General features: G+C 39.6%; 1 protein-coding gene across 1 annotated transcript in view; it reads left to right on the forward strand.

The window, feature by feature from the left end:
• Nucleotides 1-21,361, forward strand: part of RHOJ (ras homolog family member J) — an 85,070-nt gene extending 63,709 nt beyond the window's left edge. The window contains exons 2-5 of the mRNA XM_063089825.1: nt 311-369; nt 9,595-9,759; nt 11,744-11,839; nt 19,238-21,361. Coding sequence (XP_062945895.1) covers nt 311-369; nt 9,595-9,759; nt 11,744-11,839; nt 19,238-19,384 — 467 coding nt within the window. The 3' untranslated portion in view covers nt 19,385-21,361. The remainder of the gene's footprint in view (nt 1-310; nt 370-9,594; nt 9,760-11,743; nt 11,840-19,237) is intronic.
• Nucleotides 21,362-22,217: the final 856 nt, after the last annotated feature.

Here is a 22,217-nt window from a genome sequence, read left to right on the forward strand (position 1 = left end):
GGGTCCAGCATCCTTTTCTTTCAGGAGATTAGTATCTAGGGCCTAATAAGCATCAATGAGCATCCTGCAGAGTGCCCTAGTGGCACCAATGATATTCATCTCGGTTGAGAAATTTGGACTTGCCTAAGACCATCTGCTGTCAGCCCAAGGTTGCCTTTCATTTGAAAATCATGCTGTTAACTTGGTTTAGAGTGTACATGGGGGAAGCATATGCTTATCCTTGCTGCCCAGGGAGACGTTGGCATGAAGAAATGTGAAGGCTCCTGACTGAAGCCTATGTTTATGGACTCTCCTCTTCTTTCCTCCCTAGTTACTGTGACAGTGGGAGGCAAGCAACACTTGCTCGGACTGTATGACACCGCAGGACAGGTATACTTTTGTTATCTTGATTCATTGAGGGTTAAGGGTGGGGGTGTAGGGAGAAGAATGATCTATTTGGCTACACGTATGGGAACTAACAGCACAGATATTATCCATTCTGATCATTTGGGGACAACCTATTGTCTACCTAAGTGACAACCAAAAGCACATTATTAATATTTTAACAATATCTGTAACTACAGAAAACTAAATATTTACATTATTCAGGATATCAATAATTCATTCATTGATGACTACCAATAACCAAAATAATATCTTTGATCAAGGGTTTCAATTTCCTTCTACCCAAATCTACTCCAGATCCAGGATTAATGGGTCAATTCCAAAAATTTTAGTTTCACCCGCTTTTTTTCACGTTGTTTTCTTTGCCCACTATTTATTTGAATTGCCTAATGTGGCGAAAAGCGTCCAAAAAGAGATTGGTGGGGGAGGGGGCAGGACGTAGAGAGAAGATGGATTAAGTGTTGGAAGAAAAGCCAGGATCCTGGATGTTTTCCAAAAGTGAAGGTCAACCCCCTAATAACAAGAGGTTGACTCCAAATTCTCTAAGATTCTTGAAATATTCTCACTCTGTTATAATTTTTTTTATTATAAGTTAGAGAACCTGGCCAATCAATAGTAAGACAATGGACTAGAATCCTCAACACTTACTAGTCAACACATGCTCCACTTGGGTGAAAATGCCACCTTATCTGTCCTTCCTAGTACCCCACAGGTTGCCATGAAAAGTTTCTAACAACACATGGTCATGGGCTGGAGGAGGGGAAGTGATTAAGCAATTGATGACTGTGGCCCAATTTCTTGGATAGAGCTTTTGTTACCATATGTCTTGGGTCATTTATTTAGGTCAAAATCAGTGGGTTGTTCAGTCTGTCCAAATTCATACATCTTACATCCTTTGGAGTGAACATTTTACCATGCTATTTCCCACTGTGAGTTTCCTGGTAATTGTTATTTGTAGTTATGCATTTGTCTAGGCCTTTCTTCACAATTACCTGTAAATATATTGTTTTGCTCAACTTGAAAGCTCTTTATTATGAAAATAAATAAATGCAATTCTCTTTGTAGATTTCTGTATGCATTTACAAGGACCACTGTATAAATGTTTGTTTGACTTCAAAGGCTGGTGTTAGGCAGGTTAGGATAGGGAACCTGGAAAATCTAACACTAAACTCAAGGCTAGGGCATCCAGTTTCTCCTCATTGGCAGATGGCTGTTTTGGTAAGCTACTTTCAGAAACTGGGGACTGGAGGAAACTTCTCACATTAGTAGCAAGTTATGCAACTAAGAAAAGATGCCCCCCAAGTACCCAAATGGGAAAATCAGTTTGGCTCCTCTGAACTAAGGTACGAGGGTAAGGCTCATACCCTCCACCAGAAAGCATTCCAGCAATAGAAGTATACTGCTTTGGAGGCTGAAGTTACCTACTCTAATTTACTCACACTAGCATTGGGGGTCCTCATTATTTGTTTTATACCCTCTTCCCTCATAATCAAGTCTTATGAATATAATCCAGTTTGAAAAGTTGAATACAGCAAGAATTATTTCATGACTCTGAAACCTTCCTCTGTTTCCCTTGCCTTCTAAGAAAGCTCTCTGTCCTCCGGTGGCCCATTCCAGTCTCCCTTTTCTGTAACAATCCATGACAATTTTTGGCTCTTGTGCATTAATTGTCCCGTGGACAACCTCCCCAGGCCTGTATTTAATTTCAAATCCAATAAAACTGTTTAAAAGCTCTTGTAGAGTTTAATTATTCCTTCCCACTTCTCTGTCCTTTTTTAAAATATTTTTAAATCATACTACTAGAAGAGTTAAAGCTATAAGGCATTGTGAAGATATCTTTAAACTCCCAGTTGAAGCAAGCAGAATGGCCCAAACCTCTGACACAGAAGTGATGAACGCTAATAAAAATATATCAAATTGGTTATAGACATTTCTTCGACTTTCACTTTAATGCTTTCCATCAGTTACTTTGAAAGCTCAGACAAGGTTCATGGGGGAGCATAAAGAATGGAGAAAAGGAATCAGAATATATCTTAAGGTTCATTCTAGGCCTAAAATTCTATGATTGGGACCTTAAATAATGTCAAGAAAATCTGAAAGAACTGGAGTAATTAAGCAAAAGGATTTGATGCTAGAAAGAACTGGAGTAATTAAACAAGGGCGACCTTTCAGCAGTAAAAGTTAAATATTGGAATGTGTTACACTAAAGGACGATCTGTAATTCATTTTCTAGAACAGTGGTTCTCAAACTTGAGCAAGCATCAGAATCACTTGTAGGGCTTGTTAAAACCCAGGCAGTTGGCTCCACCCCCCAAGTTTCTGATTCTACAGGTCTGGGGTAAGACCCAAGAATTTGCATTTCTAACAGGTTTCCAGGTGCTGCTGCTGCTGGTCTGTATACCATATTTTGAGAACCACTGTTCTCAAACATTGCCACTCAAAGTATGGTTCACTGGCCAGCAGCATTGGCATCACCAGGGAGCATGTTAGAAATGCAGAATCTCAAGTTTTGTTCCCAGCCTACTGAATTTAAAATTTTATCTTAAGAAGATCTCCAGGTGATTCATATACTACACATTAAATTTTGATAAGCACTACTTTAGAAGTTTTTGGTGGTCGAAGCATTGTTCCCAAAGTTAGGAGGATGCGAGGGAAAGTAACCACTACCCAAACTGATTCCCATACTGTTATGATTCAGCCAGTAAAGCTTTGTAACAAATTTAATTTGAAAGCATTGTCCCAAAATTTCCATTCCCAGTCCTAGGTGGGATAATCTGCCCCTCCTTGGTTATATTCTAGTAAATGTTGCTGAGATCACATGGCTAAGAAACATTTAAAACTAACAAAATACTCATTTGGCCAGTTACTCACGAGAAAAGAGAGATAATCTCAAAACCAGTTGAGTAATCCCTGAACCACAAAAAGGAAACAAGTCTCTGAATCTGGTTATAGAATTCCATCTTGCTTGAATAACTAGATTTTTTTACATGAATTAACCAAGCAGCTCTGCCCCTCATCTTTGTCTTGAGCTAACTGTTGTGGGTCAGAGTTGACAAAAACAACCTCAAGAAGCAAATGTGTTCTGCAAGGTAAAGCGATAGGAGCTCATTATCTCTGCCCTCAAGTTAGCCCCAGACAAAATCATTTGACCTGGTGCCCCTCTACTTTCTGCCTCAGACATGGCTGCAGCCCCACCAGCCCTGGCCTGAGACACTCCTGCCCTTTCAAAAGTCAGTCAAGCATTTGCTGAAGACAGTTTATTATGAAGTCACATACATACACAGCCAGCACCTGGGAGCTGCTATTGAGCGTTAGCTCCCTCCCAAGCACCTGAAAGGAACTAACATTTGGACTTTGAGTGGAGTCCTTTGAAGATAGTCTTCAGAACTCTGTTCATCTGTTAGGTAGAATTCCAGACATCAGGCTAGGCAAGGAAATGAGGGGTCTTTCTCAGGGGGACTGCACGTTACCTCTCAGCTCACACCAGGGAGGCAATAGGGCCAGTCTTTTAAGCCACATCTATCTAGGTCATGCCAATCCACCCCACGTGGCACATGCCCCTCGTAGTATATTGCTGAAAGTCTCTATGAAGGGAAGCTCTAGAGCTCAGACCTTTGGCTGGGCTGAAGAAAGAGTCCCAGAGCTGACTTTCCCATGACCTCCTCACCTGGAAAAGTCAGCTTTTGTTTAGGATGTGTCAGGAGAGGCCAAACAGATGGCAGGGCACTGGTATGGGAATGCTGCAGCCAACCCTGGGCATCCACCAGCTAAGGAACCCCCAACTGGGAGAGGGGTCTTTCCCAGGCTGTGGCTTGGAGCCAGGTGTCCTCCTACCCCACTGCAGCCACCTAGAGTGGAGCCAGCCACAGTACTGCAACATCGTGCCTTTTTCTCTCAGTGGGCCCTCACCTGGAAGAGTGGTGTGGGAAAAACCCTGCTCACATTATGGCCCCTGAGGCCAAACTCCAGGATGTACATTGTTTTAGTCCGATTTGTGGTGCTATGACAGAAATACCTGAGACTAGGTAATTTATAAAGGAAAGAGGTTTATTTGGCTTACGATTCTGGGACAGCTGCATCTGGCACGAGCCTCAGGCTGCTTCTACTCATAGCGGAAAAGCGGCAGGCTGCCAGTGGGTACAAGCAGATCAGATGGTGAGAGAGGAAGCAAGAGAGAGAAGGTGCCAGAATCTTTTTAAGCAATGAGCTTTTGTGGGAACTAAAAGAGCGAGAACTCACTCATTAATCCCCCCTCCCCCAGGGAGAGCATTAATCCATTCGTGAGGGATCCGCCCCCATGACTCAATCAGTTTCCAACACTGCCACATTGTGGATCAAGTTTCCACATGAGTTTTGGAGGGGACAACACATCCAAACTCCATCAGACATCTCTCAAAGCATTTGCGAAGTGGCAGTTAGCAGCACTGCTGAGGAGGAAGACACATCTCCTGGTGGCAGGAGCCAGGTACAGCCTGCTACTCAGACACGCAAGCCCCCACAGAACTGGGGCCATGTGCCTGTGGGCAGGCACAGAATGGTGTCTGTCGCTGAGAAACCACAGCCACGGCAGCCTGGATGCCTGCCTCCAGTAACCATGAGAGTGTGGGAGCAGGGAAGCCCACCAGCCACACCCTCACTCACTCAGAGCTGCATGCCACACATCTTCAGGGGCTTCAGAAATCAGGGCCAAAGAAGCATGGGACCAGGCAAGGGAGGCAAGTACAGCTGGGGTTCATTAATGGCAACCCAAGGTCCACTTGGAAGGACACAAGCCTTCCTCTTTGCTATTGGCTGACTCAATGGGGCCATCTGGAGCACAGGATCTGGCATCACCCTCTAGGGAAAGTTTGCCTAAAACCTCAGAACAAATGTTTTCCCTCAATGAGTAACTGGAACTTTCCTGCTTACATGCATCTTAATGTGGTTTGTACGCAAATGCAATTTGGAGGATTGGGGAGTGGTTGCCCACATGAAAGGCTATTGGTGAAAGTAACCTTAGGACACGATCTTACTTCTCCCCAAATTACGATAAATGGAACTGCAGGGAAATTGAGAGCTGCAATCGAAGTTTGCAAACATTTGGGTCTCATTACTACTCAGTTCAAAAAAAGTTGATTTCAGATTCAGCTCTGGTACCAATGAGGGTAGGGAAACTGCTCCAGGAACTGCAGCTGTTGTTGACATGGGCTGGAGGATGGACTCTTACTTACTCTCTAAAGTACTTCCTAAGTTCAAGACGCTGTCGTAAGTGGTCTACCAATATTAACACATTTTATTCTCATAGCAACGGTATGAGACCAGCACTATTATCAACCTAATTTTACAGATAAACAAGTAGAGAGAAAGGCAGGGTGGGGATTTGAACCCCAAGAATTTGTCTCCACAGCCCATGTTCTTAAGCACTGTGCTATGCACCCACCCTATATGTGGCACCCACATTTTCCAAACCAAGCCTGATTTATGGGAGAATATGAAAACAAGTTGTAGTGGAAAATATAGGATGTCACCAAGTACAAGAAGCTTGCAAGCAGAATTCTACTTCCAATTTAATGTGGGTATGGGGCAGGGGTCAGTACTCAGCGCAACTCTCCTTGCTACTGAAAGTGTGGACCCTGGACCAGCAGCATCAGCATCACCTGGAAACACGTAGGAAATAGAAATTCTCCGGCTTCACTCTAGACCTGCTCCTGAATAAGAATCTGCACTGTAACAAGGTCCCCAGGTGATTCAAATATATGTAAAATCTGGAAAGTGCTGGTCTAATGGTCTCATTTATCTGCCACCTGTACCATCATAATGCAGCTGTTCCCAAATATATTTAGGACCCAGATGTTTGGTCCTTCTGATGCCAAGGTTCTTTGAACTTTACTTTTTTAATAATCACCTGTAGTCACCCCAGAGCACCAGATCCTCCTTCAAAAACACTCTCCTGCCTTCAGGGTGAAGTTGAACAGAAAGAACTCAAAAGCCTACCTTGTTCCAAATCCCCTCCTCCTCCCCACCCCAACCCCAGCCTCTTTGTCTACTTTAGCTCTCCAAAGCCCCATTCACATCACTCTTTTAGATTAAAACATTCTCTTCAAGAAGCACACAAGCACCTGCCTTCCATTCTCAATTTCAACATTAGAAGGGGCCTCACATACCTGCCAGACCATTTATCCACGCCTCACAGCCTCTTGACATCATCTCAACATGTGGTCATCCAACCTAGGGAAAAAGCATGCTCCAAGCAAAAATCATTTTAGCTATCAGCTGTCATAAATTCAAATCCCCCAACTTCCCACCATCCAGCCAGCCCCCAGTCCCAAGGGGACACATTATTTTATTAGTGTTGAACCCCTGCCATGTTTCATAGCTGCAGCCAGTGGCAAGCCCCCAACAGCCCAGGTGTCAGCCTTCTTTAAAGGTATTTTCCCTCTGCAGTCCCGGTTAAATCATTCTATTTGTCTAGACCTAAGTTTCTTAAATGATAAAATTAGCCGCAGGGAGAGGGAAGAACATAACCTGTGGTTCTGAAACTTGAACTGCATCAGAATCACCTGGAGGGCTTGTTGAGGCCTGTTGCAGCCCCTCCCCCAGAGCCCCAGCTTCAGGAGGGCCGTGGCGACTGAGAACGTGCATTTTTAACGAGCCTCCAGGTGATGCCAGTGCTGCTGGTTCAGGGACCACACGTTGGAAACAAGTGCACTAATTGATTTCTAAGACCTCTTCTAGGCTTGAAATTTTATTTTTCCAATTCAGTCAGATAAATATTCCACATTATTCCATTATCAGATTAGTTAATAAAGAGCAAGAGAAACTTTACCTGTCTCACTTCCACATCAATCGAATTGTTTCATGTATTTTCATTTCCTCAACTGGATTGCCAGTTCTTAATCACCTTACATAATATAGTATCCTTAACAGTGCTATACATTCCGTAGGCAATGAATCTTTTTAAACGGAATTATGCAGCACTATTAAGGTTTCCACAGAAGAGAGATCCAAAACACAGAGTGCATTGTAGCCCAATGACTGACGCCATCAGAAATCACTCAGCTGGAGGGCCTTGGCTCACCTGCCAGGAGGGTAAATGATCAGAAACACAAACTTTTCTCCTCTGCCCACCTGCAGTCCACACAGCAATCCATGGTCTTGCTAAGTTTTCCATTATGTAAGCAGAATTCCTTTCATAGCTGCTGGGTAAAAAATCAAATAAACATGATCCTTTCAGAATATCAGTTAATTTACTCCTACCTTATCTAGTTGTGACATTTCTCCTGATTGTGTTTTGGTTTGGGGCTTTGAGGTCTTTAAATATATAGTATCTTCTGCCATCTGGTGGTAATTTCAAGCAGCTGCAGGCCAGCAAATAATATACCCAATGGTCTATTTTTTTCCTTAGATCCCTTGTAACCATGAGTCTATATTATCAACCCTGGATAACTGAGTTTTCAAGAAAATGCTTAATATGTCACTTAAAATTCTGAGGTACAGTAAATAGTGTGGTCACAATTAAGAAGTAGAGCTCAATTCAGTCTAAATACCACATTCTAGTATATAACTCTGTAACATTTGTCCATCATGGAACTTCTTTAAACCTTAACTTCTTCTAAGAAATTCAGATGTTGATGGTACCATCTTTCCAGTGCCACTGTGAGGATTCAATGAGAATGCACGTTAAGTGCTTGAAACAATACCTGGCCTTAGTAATAAGCCCTCAACACATCCTCAGTTAATAATGAAGATGATGGTGATGTCAATCAGTTATTCTCAACTCTTAGCCCACCCCAGACCGATTAAATCAGAATTCTCAGGCACCCAGCCCCTCTCTCCAGAGATTGTTTAATTGGTCCCAGAGTTCATGTAAGATTCGTATTATCTTTTCATTCTATTTTTCCATGAACTTTTAGAAGTACCCTCATACATGAATTGTGTGTGGTATGTAGAGACACATATCACGTCGTGGTATGAAATGTGTGTATAAATATGGTGTGAGTGTACACATGCACACAGAAAGTTTTTTTGGATTGTGTTTTTAAATGCTATTAAAATATATAAAACTTTCTAGTGAAATAGCAGACTTTACCCTAGAACCTCCTAAAACATTTCACATACTGTGAAAGGTACTTAATGACATTTTCCCAAAGTTGAGATGGTGCAACGTTTTACTTTGAATCTATCAACTCCCAGTAAAACAGCAATACATAAATATCTTATATAACCAGAAATTCTTCAACCAGAGCATATTCTGATCTGAAAAATCTTTGGGAAGAAAATAATTAATCTGGCATTTTATTTATTTGGCCATACCATGCCTTTAGGTAAAATTAGAAACAAATCCCAAATTCTTAGTTTTAAACCCTCACGCAAAATATTTCTTCAAATATTGTGGTGTCTAATTTGGCAACAACTCTTTGTTTAGCATTTTAGTAACCTTGTTCTAAATTAAATTTAGATGCAATTTTTTTTTAATTGTTTAAGGAAAGGATTTGTGTGCCTTGGCCAATGGCCCACCAATTTAAATACATATTCAATACAACACAATTCCAATATGACAGGAGAATTGTAGTGATCTTTACTGAATTATACACTTTAAATGAGTGAACTTCCAAATACATAGAAACAGAATAGAATGATTGTTACCGGGGCAGGGATGGGTGGAAAATGGGGAGATATTGGTCAAGGATACAGAGTTGCAGTTATGTAGGATAAATAAGTCTAGTGATCTAATGTATAACATTATGACTGTACTTAATAATACTGCATTGTCTACTGGAAACTTGCTTAGAGAGTAGATTTCTGGTGCCCTCCCCATTAAAAAAAAAAAAAGGTAACTTTGCGAGGAGATGGATATGTTAATTTGCTTGACTGTAGTATGTATATGTATCTCTAAACATCGTGTTGTACACCTTAAATACATACAATAAAAAAATTAAAAATAAATAAGTGGGTGAACTTTATGGTATATAAATTATATCTCAATAAAGCTGTTAAAATATTTTTATCTTAAAAAGGAGGCAATACATAATCTCTATACACAACAAAAAAGTGTTTACCTGACCAAAGATTCCTTTATTTCCAATAATATAGAGACCCACCAGAGTCTAGGGCAGGGGAAGAGACTGGATCACAGCACACTGTAGTGGGATCTTACCTGTATCACCCCCTGGAACCACATAGGACCCACCTTACCCAGTCTGTACAAACTCTTATCTGCTCTTCCCACAGGAGGACTACAACCAGCTGAGGCCCCTCTCCTACCCCAACACTGATGTGTTTTTGATCTGCTTCTCTGTTGTAAATCCTGCGTCTTACCACAATGTCCAGGAGGAATGGGTTCCAGAGCTGAAGGACTGCATGCCTCATGTGCCTTACGTCCTCATAGGGACACAGGTTAAAATGTGGGAGATGGCAGGGTGGGGCAGATTGTGAAAAAGGAAAGCCCTTTAGGCACCTCACAAACATCCTACTCCACCAAACACTAGGGAGGAATGCCTCAAACATATCAATCCTATGAACAGAAGTTCTTAAGGTGTTCATGACTATTTAATTTAGCCCATAGTTGAAAATATAATAGAACTATTTAATATGAGGTTTTGATATGACCTTCAAAAATTAATATCTCAGCTTTTTTTTAAATAACAAAATTATTTTTTAAATAGACACTCTTCTCCAGCCCTGAATCAGAAGAACGAGCTAAATGTAAGGGTGCCAATTCCACATATTATCTAGTATTTTTTATATCTTAAATCCGCATTGTTTTAAAATCACAAAATAGGTGTGAGTGTCAAAATGACCTCAGAGATCACAGTGGGCATATTATGACAGAAGCTCCTTGTAACATTACTAGAGAAGGAAGACAGAATTTCACTCTTCTCTACTGCCTTTAAACCCCTTGGTCTTCCAGATCTTAGAAAAGAAGTTAAAACAGATATACCAGATAAACCTGCAATTGTAAAAGCCCTTAAAGTATTTTGAAAGCTAACAAAGTTTCATAGTTTGAATTTCCAACATTAAGCCAATTGCACAAATGTATTAAAGATTGTTCCTACTTTTTAGTTTTAAATGGATTTTGTTCTTTGCCATTTTAAAATCCAAATTACTATCCCCAAAACATGGGAATTTAATAATACTGATGGGCTTTATTATCTGTTTCATATGTTGCTCCTTTTTATTTCTCATTTTACATTCTGCTTGGCAAAGAGAAGTTTTTTAAAAAACATAAAGAAAAATATTTCCTGAAGAAGATATGGACAGATACACAGTATATATGTTTACTTAAGTAGTAACAAAGTAGAAGAATTCACATAACCATATATCAGCCTATATATATGGCTGCCAAATAATTAATGCCTCTGCTCTGCAAGATAATTATTTGTTTAAAAGAAGTCTTTTGCCTTAAATTCCAGATGATAATGTTTGTCCATGTTGATGGAGTCTGGATCCCTGCTGCCAAATATGTTATTAGACATCAAATACCTTCATGCAATTTGAGCCTTTTATAGCAGATGGGCACTAAATTGAACAACTAAGGCACACACACACACACACACACACACACACACACACACACACACACACACACACACACACACACACACACATTAGTAGAGCTGAACAATGTGCTTATAAATGGGACCCTAACATATGAATATATTGGTCTTTAAGACACAAGCCCTGTGTGTTCATATTCACACCCATTCATGTATGCACGGACTCATGTACACAGTGAGATTTTAAAGCAACCAAAATGTTTAATTAAATTATCAAACCTAATCCGGATACATATGCTATTTTCAAAGAATTCTACCTTTGAAAATATTAATGCATACTCCTTGAACAAACCCTTTGGAAATTCCTCTTTGCGACTTGCCTTCCAGATCTTATAGCACATTCGTTAGAATATCCTCACAGGTAACAAATCTTCTTCCCTCTGAGGGTGAAGATTTGATTTGGAAGAGCAAAAAAAAAAAAGATGTATTCAGAGCCAGGAAATGAACTATTAAATAATAAGTAATATAATTTGAGTCCAAGTAAGTCATCACTGTAAAGTAATAAGTTGACTGTCTTGTATGCCCTGTAAGTGGAATCTAGAAATAAATAGAAAATTTCAAAAACATCTGAGACAGCAAAAGAATCACTGGGGTAAGTTCTCAGTTCCCAGGGTAGCTGCTTTGAAGGGAAAAGTTTAAGGAAAGTCTGGTATATGGATTTCCAAAGAAATCACTTTACAATGGACATGTGTATGTGCTTCCTAAAGGAAAATTCAGGAACTTCAAAGATGTTAAGGGGGGAAAGCTCTATTATGTTACAGTTTAAAATATCTGGTAAGTCCTGAAAAAATAAATGAGTTTATCGCATGTGTGTTTTTTGCCAGATTGATCTCCGCGATGACCCCAAAACCTTGGCCCGTTTGCTGTATATGAAAGAGAAACCTCTCACTTATGAGCATGGTGTGAAGCTTGCAAAAGCGGTACAGTCAGATTTGAATTTAATTTTAAATGCATGCTGAGATAAGAGGTTGGTGTGTCTTTGGAATGGGTGAGCTACATAGGGTTTTGCTTTAAAGTGCAATGTGTTTAGAATCTTCTCTCTGCTTTATATCCTCCCCTCTGTTCTACTCAGGCTGGAAGGGGCCATTTGGTTAGCGTTCCTGTCAGCCGGCATTGTCTGTTTTTCATTAAGAAAGCAACTTGGTGAATTTAAACAGCTGAAGCACTTATCATTTGATTTAGCAACCTCTAGAACATTACTTGCCATATTTAGTATGAATAAAGGGAGTCATTAGATGTATTTTGTAAATCTCACTGCTTATTATTGGTGTATCTCATTTAAATGACCCCATAAGAGGTATTTTGTGATTTTCTTGAGAGAGACTTAGATTAGCATTTGGCAGGGTTATATTTGTCCAGTATTTCTCAGCATGTAATGAATTGACTTAGAGAGACTAGATTGTGTCACAAACAGCATCTGGAACACTAACATACCAAAAAGTACCTAGTTGGTGAATCTAAATGGTTGTGCAGAAGAAAACAGCAACTTGCTTAGAGCTGGAAACTTTCTTCATTCTTGAGAGCTTAACATGTATAGTAATTTTGCTGGGGAAATGCTTTATTTGCCAGACACCAAATCTTTGCCCCCTCATTGCCACCAAGATGTGTGCAAAGCAGCCACTAAAATGGACACAAGAAGATGGAAGTACAATACGTGAGAGGAATCTTATAAATCACATTTCCATAACTTGAATCCTCTTTCTCATTGATTTAGTTACAAATCCATCTACCCAGGTCAGAAGTTTTAAAAACTTGTTTTGCTTCCTAAGTAACTAACCCTGCAAAACTCATACCCCTGGCAGAGTTAGGAGTCATCCTCTTTAAGACAGTTAAGAATGATATTAACTACAAATTCTTCATTAACAAAAATGCATTTCTCTTATTAAAACTCACTTATAGGCACCAAAACTAAGTATGATACACTAAGTAGAAATGAATTCAATAAGATTATGTTTTTATGAGTGCAAAATGCTTGGGAACATCTCACAAATACTTGAGATACTGAACTCTTCCTACTTCTGTGCACAGTAATGTCAATATTACTACATGTTGGGTATCCTGTATGTGAAATGCTTGGCTTAGAAGTGTTTCAGATTTTGGATTTTTGGGGATTTTGGAATATTTGCATTATACTTACTGGATATGCACTTCCTAATCCGAAATCCAAAATACTCCAGTGGGTATTTGGCATGTCAGTGCTCAAAAAGTTTCAGATTTTGGATTTTGAATTTTCAGACTAGGGATGCTCAACCTGTAGTACCATCCATTCACAGAGTTCTTAGGATGCCCAGCACTTTACAAACTCCTCTATCTCGTTTCAGCCTCATGCTAACCCTCCGAAGAAGATAGTGTTTGTCTCATCTTCCAGTTGAGGAAACAGTGTTAAGGAAGACAAGCGTGTTTAATGCACACAGCTAATAATAATAAAGTCAAAAAATTCTAATCCTGCTCTGTGGACATGGCCACCTGTGTACCTTACCATTGTGTAAAAACCATCTCTTCTCCAACTGCTCAATGAATAATTTCATGCAGTACCTAGCTACTCATTTTTCACTACCAGGATGTCCCCATGGGCTCAGCACCAGCTTTTTGTAGGAGCTAGTTTCCGTGTCCCTTGCTTCTGGGCCCACCTCCCACCTGCATCCTGTCAGCTTCCTAGCCTCACTTCTCACTTGCAAAGTTGTTTTTCCCTTGAAAAGAAGACATTCCAACGCCTCCCAACTCATTTCATACTTATTTTTGGAACGATGGCTGAGTTCACCACTTTATTGCCTTTTGCCAGTTTCTCCTAGCAACTGCTCTCATACACCAAGAGAATCATGTTTAGCTTACAAAATCCAATTTAGAAGAAAACCAAGCAAGATTTTAACTTGTTTCATCACAATTCATGTAATTATAAAGATGCTTTAAGTTTCTCTACACTCTGACTTTTTGTCAAGTAGTTCATAATAACAGCTAGCATTTATGGCGTGTTTAGAATGTGCTAGGCTTGGTGCCAAGTGCTTTACTTGCCTTGTCTTAATTAATCCTCACAACAGCCTCCTGAGGTGTGTATATGATTATCTTCACTTTGCTAGAGGAAACTGAGGCTCAGAGAGGTTAAGTTCACACAGCTAGAAAGTGGCAGAGCTGGGATGTGAAACTGTGCTTCACCCACCACGCTCTTCTGCCTCCCTCTCATAATTGGAAATGAAACCCTCAGGTTTGGGGCTTCTTTTTATATACTGAAGACTCATTATTTTAATATGCATATTTTCCCCATAACCTAAATGCTTTGCAAGTTCAGAGTTTTCATATCTGATTCCTTTTGTTCAATACTTTTCAATTTCCAACGTATTTTTCATCTATCATCACTTTTTTGGTCTCAAAGGACATTTTATTTTAAAGGACATTTTCATATCATGCATACTTACAATCCTTGACACTCCAAAGTCAACCACATTTATACAAATATCTTGCATCAATCTATAATAAATATTCAGTTATCCTTTGCTTTATCCTCCCTCTTTTTTATTATTGTATTTTTTAATCCTCAGCTTACTTTTCCTATTCTTTACACATTTGTAAATGTCTCTATTGATTGCTGCTCGATTTATTCAACAATAATTGATTAAACACCTAATATATGCCGGGTGCTATGCTGGATGCAACCCTTTAGCTCTAAGATTATAATGCTTTGCGCATTCTCTTTCCCAATTCCATCTGATACAATCTAAACATGATTTTCTTAGTTCAGACTTCCTAAGGTATTTTTTGATACAACATTTTACCATTTTGTCATTTTCGGTCTTTGGCCTCCTTTTGCCCTCTCCTGCCATCTTCTTTACACTGTTCCTGTGGTTGTTGCGACCATCATACTAACTTCACACCTGTTTCCTGCTGGATTTTTAACATGCACAGGTAGGATTTGAAGCAGCAAAACTGCTGCAAAAATCCTGTAATCAATGTTCAGTCCTGTTAATCAACCGGAGTCTTTAATTCTGTCCTCCTAACTGAAAGAGTCACTGTCACCTGCCTTGTTTGGTGTGCTGGCCATTTATTTCCTCTTTCTCCCATGGTCACTGGAAGTCATTTCACTGCTGGCATCTGGATTACAGAGACCCATAGGCCAGAAGAAGAGGGAGAGGGGAAAGCAAGGGCAAGCTCACTGAGTGAGCACAGTGACAGACGTGTGCGCTTAGCAGAGAGGACGGAGGGACTAACATTCAGGGAAGGAGAGTCAGAGAACATTTTTTGGATCAGTTGACATCTGAGTCAGGCTTGAGTTTGTCAGGTAGAAAAAGTTAGGTGGCTGGGGACAAAAATTCCAGACATCCTTTAAAGCACAGGGAGCAAGATGGCAACTGATGGAATAAATTTCACCCATAAATGTTTTGATCAGTCTACATAAGTGTTTTCAATGCAATTTAGTGACCAACATTTGACACGTGGGAAACTTTGCATATGTACATTTCCGGCTTCTAAGAAAACTTCATAAGATATGGCAACCCTAGGCCGGCATTTCCTCATCCATTGAAACTTTTAAACAGTCCTTTAGACAGAGCATGTTCCCTTCAGTTTGCCACAATCCCCACGATTCCATGTTATCCTATACTTGAGCAGTGCACTCATGTTATCCACCCTTGAGTTGGCATCTCTGCTTTACAGTCTTCCAGAAATCAGCAGCAAATCCACTCAGTCTAGAAATGCTTTTGCTCTTTCAGCAATTTGACCATAATGCTGATTTGTAGAGATGGAATTTCTCTCGCAAACCATTTGGTTCTTCTTCCTTTTCTTGGCTCTCTATTTGCCTTCTCTGTGTGATATTCCTAATTGTCAAAGAAGAAATAAGGAACTTCTCTGCTGCTAGCCATTTCTTTAGACACCAACTTACTCTGTTTACTCTACTGACATCTTCTCTTCTCTTCATTGATAGGAAATGCCTACTTTTCTTTCCCTTCTCTCGTCATCCTCAATACTCCATAACGACTTCTCCCATTTGTTCATTAAATCCACAATTTCTTTGCATTTGCTGGAGACAGCCCAGCAGAGTGGCCAAAACTCTGGCTCAAGAGACAAACAAATGTGAATCTCTACCATTCTCTTAGTTCTGTGGCCATAGGGAGGTTACTTAACCTCTCCGGTCATCAGTTTCCAGATTTGTTAAATGAGGATGGTGTTAGACTTACTTCGTAAAGTTCTCGTGATGATGAAATGAGCTAATGTACCACAAGGTCTAGCTCAGCAAACTACAGTTGTGTTAAATGGATGTGCCCTCTCAGACATGTCTAGAGCTAAGAAAATCTCTTTACCTTTATTCTTCCAGTTATTTTCTGTCTTATTCTATAACCTGCCCCACCACCACTAGGACAACCTGCAAGAAGTACTAGGCTTTCTCCCACTTGATTAGTCATTATGGGCTTGTTTTTTAATTTCTCCTTGTCAGACTCTTGTATCTTCTGTACATCTCTGATAAATTTTCCAGCTTTTGAGATAATATGTTTTAGCTATTATAAAATTATCATAAAAGTGTCCCCTCTGTCAACATTTTCAATCTCTACTTTTTCTTGAAAATAAGTCATTTGGTAAAGCATTTTCCAGATTGCTAACATGTGTATCTAAACAAGAATCCTTGAATCCTGAGCTCTTACAGATGGATTCTAAATATTTGGCTGCGTTAGGTCATTTTGTTCAACGAAGCAGATGAAGTTGCTGCTGTAAGAAAAGTTGCTGCTGCTGCCATATTTCCTTGAGACCATTTTCAATTTCACATCTTTGAGGGCACAAATGATTTTTTTTTAAGTAATTCCTCTAACATGGCTGTGCCTTTTCCCTGAACCAGGATGACCCTCAGAGCATTTGACGCGTGTTAACTATGCCTACCTCATAACTGTGTTCTGTTTCTCACACAGATTTCCCCAATCACACCTAAAATCTGTTGGCTACTTTTCCTGGAACTATCAGTACAACATAATATTATAGTTACACAATAATGCCTTTATCTACTGTTTCATTATCTTCAGAAACGTCTGAATTGGGAGACAAGTTTGGGTTCCTCCTGCACCATCCAAAGGCACACTCCAACACCAAGGCCGTCGGCAGCACTTGGGGGGAGGAGGAGGAGGATTGCCCTTGCAATCTTACAGGACTCCAGTTGTGAGCAGGACTCTGCCCAGCTCTCCTGGAATTTCCGGAATCAATCTGAGGCTTGTGATCATTAGTGGGGAGGTCTTCCAGCTAGAACAGCCTCACAGCATTTTCTAGGTATTTTCTTCAGCACATCTGACATGAGCCGTCCCATTACAAGCAGTTCAGTAGGCACGTTCACTCTATCCGTGTGCTTTTCACATTTGTTCATCTCAAGCATTGACACAATCCCAAAATGCAGCAGATGACTTTTCATGAGATTACTAGGAAAATTTTCTCTGTCCTTTATTCTCTTCTATCTAAATGTTTTTAATTATATATGTATAAAAAGTTATTTCCTAATGTAAAGGTCAAACCATGGTCAAAATGAAAGCCATAAAATAGGTTTTCAACATACATCTTTTCTTCTGGTATTTTCCTTTAGCTCATATGGTAATGATTTTTGTCAGAAAAATAAAATAAAGTGCATAATATCTGTTGGAGAAGTTAGGAAACAGTTTCTGGGCCCAACCAAAACAACTATTTCATGCTTAGTTTTCAAATCTGTGGCTTTTCAAATAAGTGGGGAATTTGATTTCATTCATTGTCAACTTGACCAGTTTCCTGCAGAGCTGAGTGAGAAGGATCATGGTTACTGTCATGGAACAAGGAAAAGAACACACATCAGGAGTCCCAGATTCTAGGTCTAGTTCTTTCACTTTCTAGTTGAGTATCCATAAACAATGCATTTTACATTTCTGGAGCTATTCCCACTCTGTTCTAAGCTAAATTACAAGTTCCTTTAGTCCGCACATTGCAAACTGGCTATTTGCTGCTAAATAAATCCCTCACCAGTGTCTTGCTTGGCCCACAGAGTGCTTTAAAAACTGGTAAATATTAAATAAAAATCCAAATTTCCAATTCCTCTTGAGAAATATGAACATGGGCAACAGTGACCCAACATTCCCACATGGAAACTGAGTAAGACTGCCCACTCTAGAGTACTTCATGGTCCATCACAGTCCCCACCACTCCCTATTGTCTCACACCAGCCCTGTTACTCATTTACATAGCTACTGGCCATAACAGGCATATGATTTTGCTACTCTGGTTTGGCCATTCATCTGCTGTGGTTTCCAGGAGCTCCCTATCTAGCTAATCTCTTTTGAATCTGCTTTAATTTTTCAAAGTTATTCTTATAATATGAAGCAAAAAATAGAAGTATTTCTCCAAATGTCCTTAATATTAAAAGGCCCACATCATATTTTTAGCTCATACTGAGTTTATGAACAATTAAAACCCCAGGTCTCCTTCACATGAAGCTGACTGCCAAACATGATCTGTGCTGGTCTGTGATTTTTTTTTTATGAGAATCTACAATTCTGGCCTGAATTTCTGTATTTCTCATAGGGATTTTGTGATTATCAAATATGCCATAGTATGAAATCATCAAAAGCTTTGAAATAAAGCCCTAAGCAAGCACAAAACCTTTTATCATTTAAATATACAGACTGTACACTGACAGGAGGATGTCTCTGTCAGTAAAAGAATTTTATGTTTTTATTTTTACATTTTTTTTAAAAACTTCTGAAAATGTGCCTTTTAAAGTATGTTAAATCTGAGTAATAATACCAATCAGATATTACCTTGCTGAGAGATACCTTACCAGAAGTACCTTTTAATCAAGAATGACATCCAAAACCATATCACTCACTCTCTTTCAATGTTTTATCAACCAAGTTGACACTTTGCTTTACTACATACAGAAGGAGATACGTTTCACTTGTACTTGATTTACATATTCTGTATACAAATGAGAGGAACTAAAAACATCATACAGGCCTGTTCTTCACAAAATATATTTAAATCATATAACTGGTTTTGAATCCCTTCCTAATTTTTTGCATTTTTGTATATCTTTATATTCTTATGTTAGGACTACATGGTTGTGGATCACTTTCAGAATGTATTGCTTACCAAAAGCGATCCACAACCATTTATTGCTAATACATATAAGAATGTAAAAACTGTAAAAATACAAAAAATTAGGAGAGCAGATGCAAATCGAAATGCAAAACAGAAAACATAATCTGAAGCAACCCCCAAGCTGCTAGAGGGACAAATAGAAATAAGTTCTTGGCCAGGCAGAGGGTTGTCACCACTGTGCTTTTCTCTTTTCTCCCTCTCATGCCTTTCTCTCTTTTGTGTTTAAGATCGGAGCCCAGTGCTACTTGGAATGCTCAGCCCTGACTCAGAAAGGTCTCAAAGCAGTTTTTGATGAAGCAATCCTCACCATTTTCCACCCCAAGAAAAAGAAGAGATCCTGCTCTGAGTGTCACAGTTGCTGTTTAATTATCTGAGGCTGCCAGAGACCCACCTCCACCCAATCCAAGGGTGAGAATGGCAGCCAACCAAGCTCCGGCCAAAAAGGAGGGCATGACCAGACAGAATTCCCTTCACAACCCAGAGGCTTGTTCCTCCACTCTGTGTGCCCTCCTAGCATACCATCTAGTCAGCCAACTGCCACGTCCTCTGCCATCCAGAAACACCCACATTGCACACTCTATGAGAATGCTGAGCCCAGATTTCAGACAGTGCCACTGCTGATCATGTTGGACACAAAGTCAAAGGCCTTCTTGCATTTTACGTGTTCTCCTTCCATGAACATGAAGCTGACAGGAAATCATTGCAGGAAAACCAAAAGAGGAACTGAGTTCCCATATCGGTGGCCTTACTTGATGTCTTTTACAAAACATGGGAATACAATGGTAACCTTTTTTTCTAAATCTGCTGTTCTACCCATGTGTCTTACATTTCTATTTCAAGAAATTTACTAATTTCCTGTTTACTCAAGCCTTACAAATCCATACCAAATTAGCCTAAAGACAAGGTATTTTATATTCATTTCTATTTTAATCATGTGTCTACCAAAGCTATTAGAACCATCCTGTACCTCTGAATGCCTGATTACAAGAAGATACAAGAAGACTTTAAAACTTTTGGAAATTTACAAAGTTATGATTTTTGAACCTGGTGAAAGAAAACATCATCTGAATTGTTGCACGTCAACATTTTTGCCAAAGATTCACCCTACAAATGCTTAAGTTGATAGGTGGCCTGATTTTTTTCCATATTATATTATCATGGTAAACTAAAAATGAAATATGTTTAAGAAAGTAGTATTTCTGCTTTTCATCCAAATTGGTTGGGGGAAGGCTAAGTAGAACCCATCTTTTCAAATATTGTTTATTCAGCCAAGTAGACTTTTCTTCTCTCTCTTCACCATTGCACACCCTTTTCCTCCTTTGATTTTAGACACTCTCCCATGCCAAGCGCCTTTTGATCTCCCCAGTCATAACCTGACCTAAAAAAAAGGAGCTGGCCATTGGGCATGAAAAAGCAAGTGTTAACAATACCCAAAGGTAAAGCAAAGTACCTCAATTTTTCTACTTGCTTCACCTGAAAGTGCTTCTCAGCTTGCCTCATATAAGCTCCCATTCCATTTAAATGACACTTTTCAGTTACAACTTGTACTAATATATTGTCTCTCTCTTTCCTTATTCATCACCCAAATGTCTGTTTAAGGGCTAGATATGTGGGTACCAAGCTCTAAATTTGTTTGTCCCCTGCCTTTGAGAATAATGTGCTACATAGAACAGATACTGGCCTTAGGGAAGTAAAAGCTCCTGGTAAGAAATCATGTGCCCTTTCTACGTGACAACTCCAAATGCCCAGGAATTCTTATATTATAGAGTGACTTACTTCTAACCTTTTAATTAGAGGCTATAAGGGCTTCTAATTAGTCTTATTTGCTATAAGCGCCCTGGAATCGCCCAGGTAGGCACTGAATTTTTTAATTTTAATTGCGTAAGCAAAGTGCACCTTTGCAGTATGAAATTAGACCAATTTTAGTTTAAGACTTTGCAGATTCAAGCTTGCTGGTTGGAAAAAGCCAGTTTTTCTAGACCCTTTATCTACCGGAGGAAGCATATAAGAAAAGAATCATATGGTATGGGTCTTTTCTACCAAGACCTTCCATGACAGCCCCTCAATATTTTGGGTTTTGTTTGTTTGTCTGGAATTTCTGAAAGGTCTTTTCCCTTCTACATTTCAAGTACTGTTTTCTTTCTCTCTTATCTAATTGCTAAACATTTTCTAAAATGCGCGCGCGCACACACACACACACACACACACACACACACACACACACACACACACACGCCACCGCCGCCACCACCACCACCTAAAAGAAAACGGGAGTTTTGTAAGACAAAGCTTGACATTTAGAGAAAACAAAGACTTTCTGCCTTTATAAATGGAATCAAGTGTGTATGAACTATAACTCTGCAGAGGTTATGAATTCATCCTTTACAAACAATAATGAGCATTTAGCCATGTAATAAATGAAATGCTATCACTCAGTTCTGTTATATTATTGCACAGTTACATCTTGCTAAAGGACCACTCCTCACTTCTCACTGATGCAGATGAAAAATTGACAGCAGTGTGTTTGCTCCAACAATGAGAATTTCAGATGTGTGCATTCAACAGGAAAATAGCTCCCCATATCATCTTCTCCCTAATGAGCCACAGTGATTATCTTATTCACCATGGGAATATCATTCTCTTGCCTATAACCAGAACCTGGATAGAGACTGTTAGTGACTAGATGGAGCACAGGCTCCCAGAGGTCTTAGGAGCTAATTACTAAATAAAACAATGTAGAACAAAGCAACCTAAATGAATTAGTCATTCAGCCAAATTAATCATTTTTTCCCTGTTAGATGGCAAGATCTAGTTCCTTTCACTAAAAAGAATTGTCTGCCATAAGATTGAATAAAACCATGTTCTGAAGCCAAAGATTAAAAAGAGACATAGAAAATTGAAGAAGAATCTAAAGGATGGTGGTCCACTCCATATCCCAAAGTCAAGAAGTGGCAGCTGGTCTCCATTTGAGGGTAGAGTCTTAAATTTTCAGAGCAAGAAAAGACCTCAGAAACTACAGCACAATGCCTCGTTGTACAGATGAAAAACTCAGGCCTAGATGAGTTGGGAGTTTTGTTGTGGCAGAGCTGGGACAGATCTCAGCTTTTCTGCTTTCCATCCAATGCCCTTCAACTCCATACTATTGTTTATCACAAATATTAAGTTGGAGTTTTATAAGCATATTACTGGAGTTACATCTGTTAATTC

This window comes from Cynocephalus volans, chromosome 3 (assembly GCF_027409185.1).
Source record: "Cynocephalus volans isolate mCynVol1 chromosome 3, mCynVol1.pri, whole genome shotgun sequence".
NCBI lineage: Eukaryota > Metazoa > Chordata > Mammalia > Dermoptera > Cynocephalidae > Cynocephalus > Cynocephalus volans.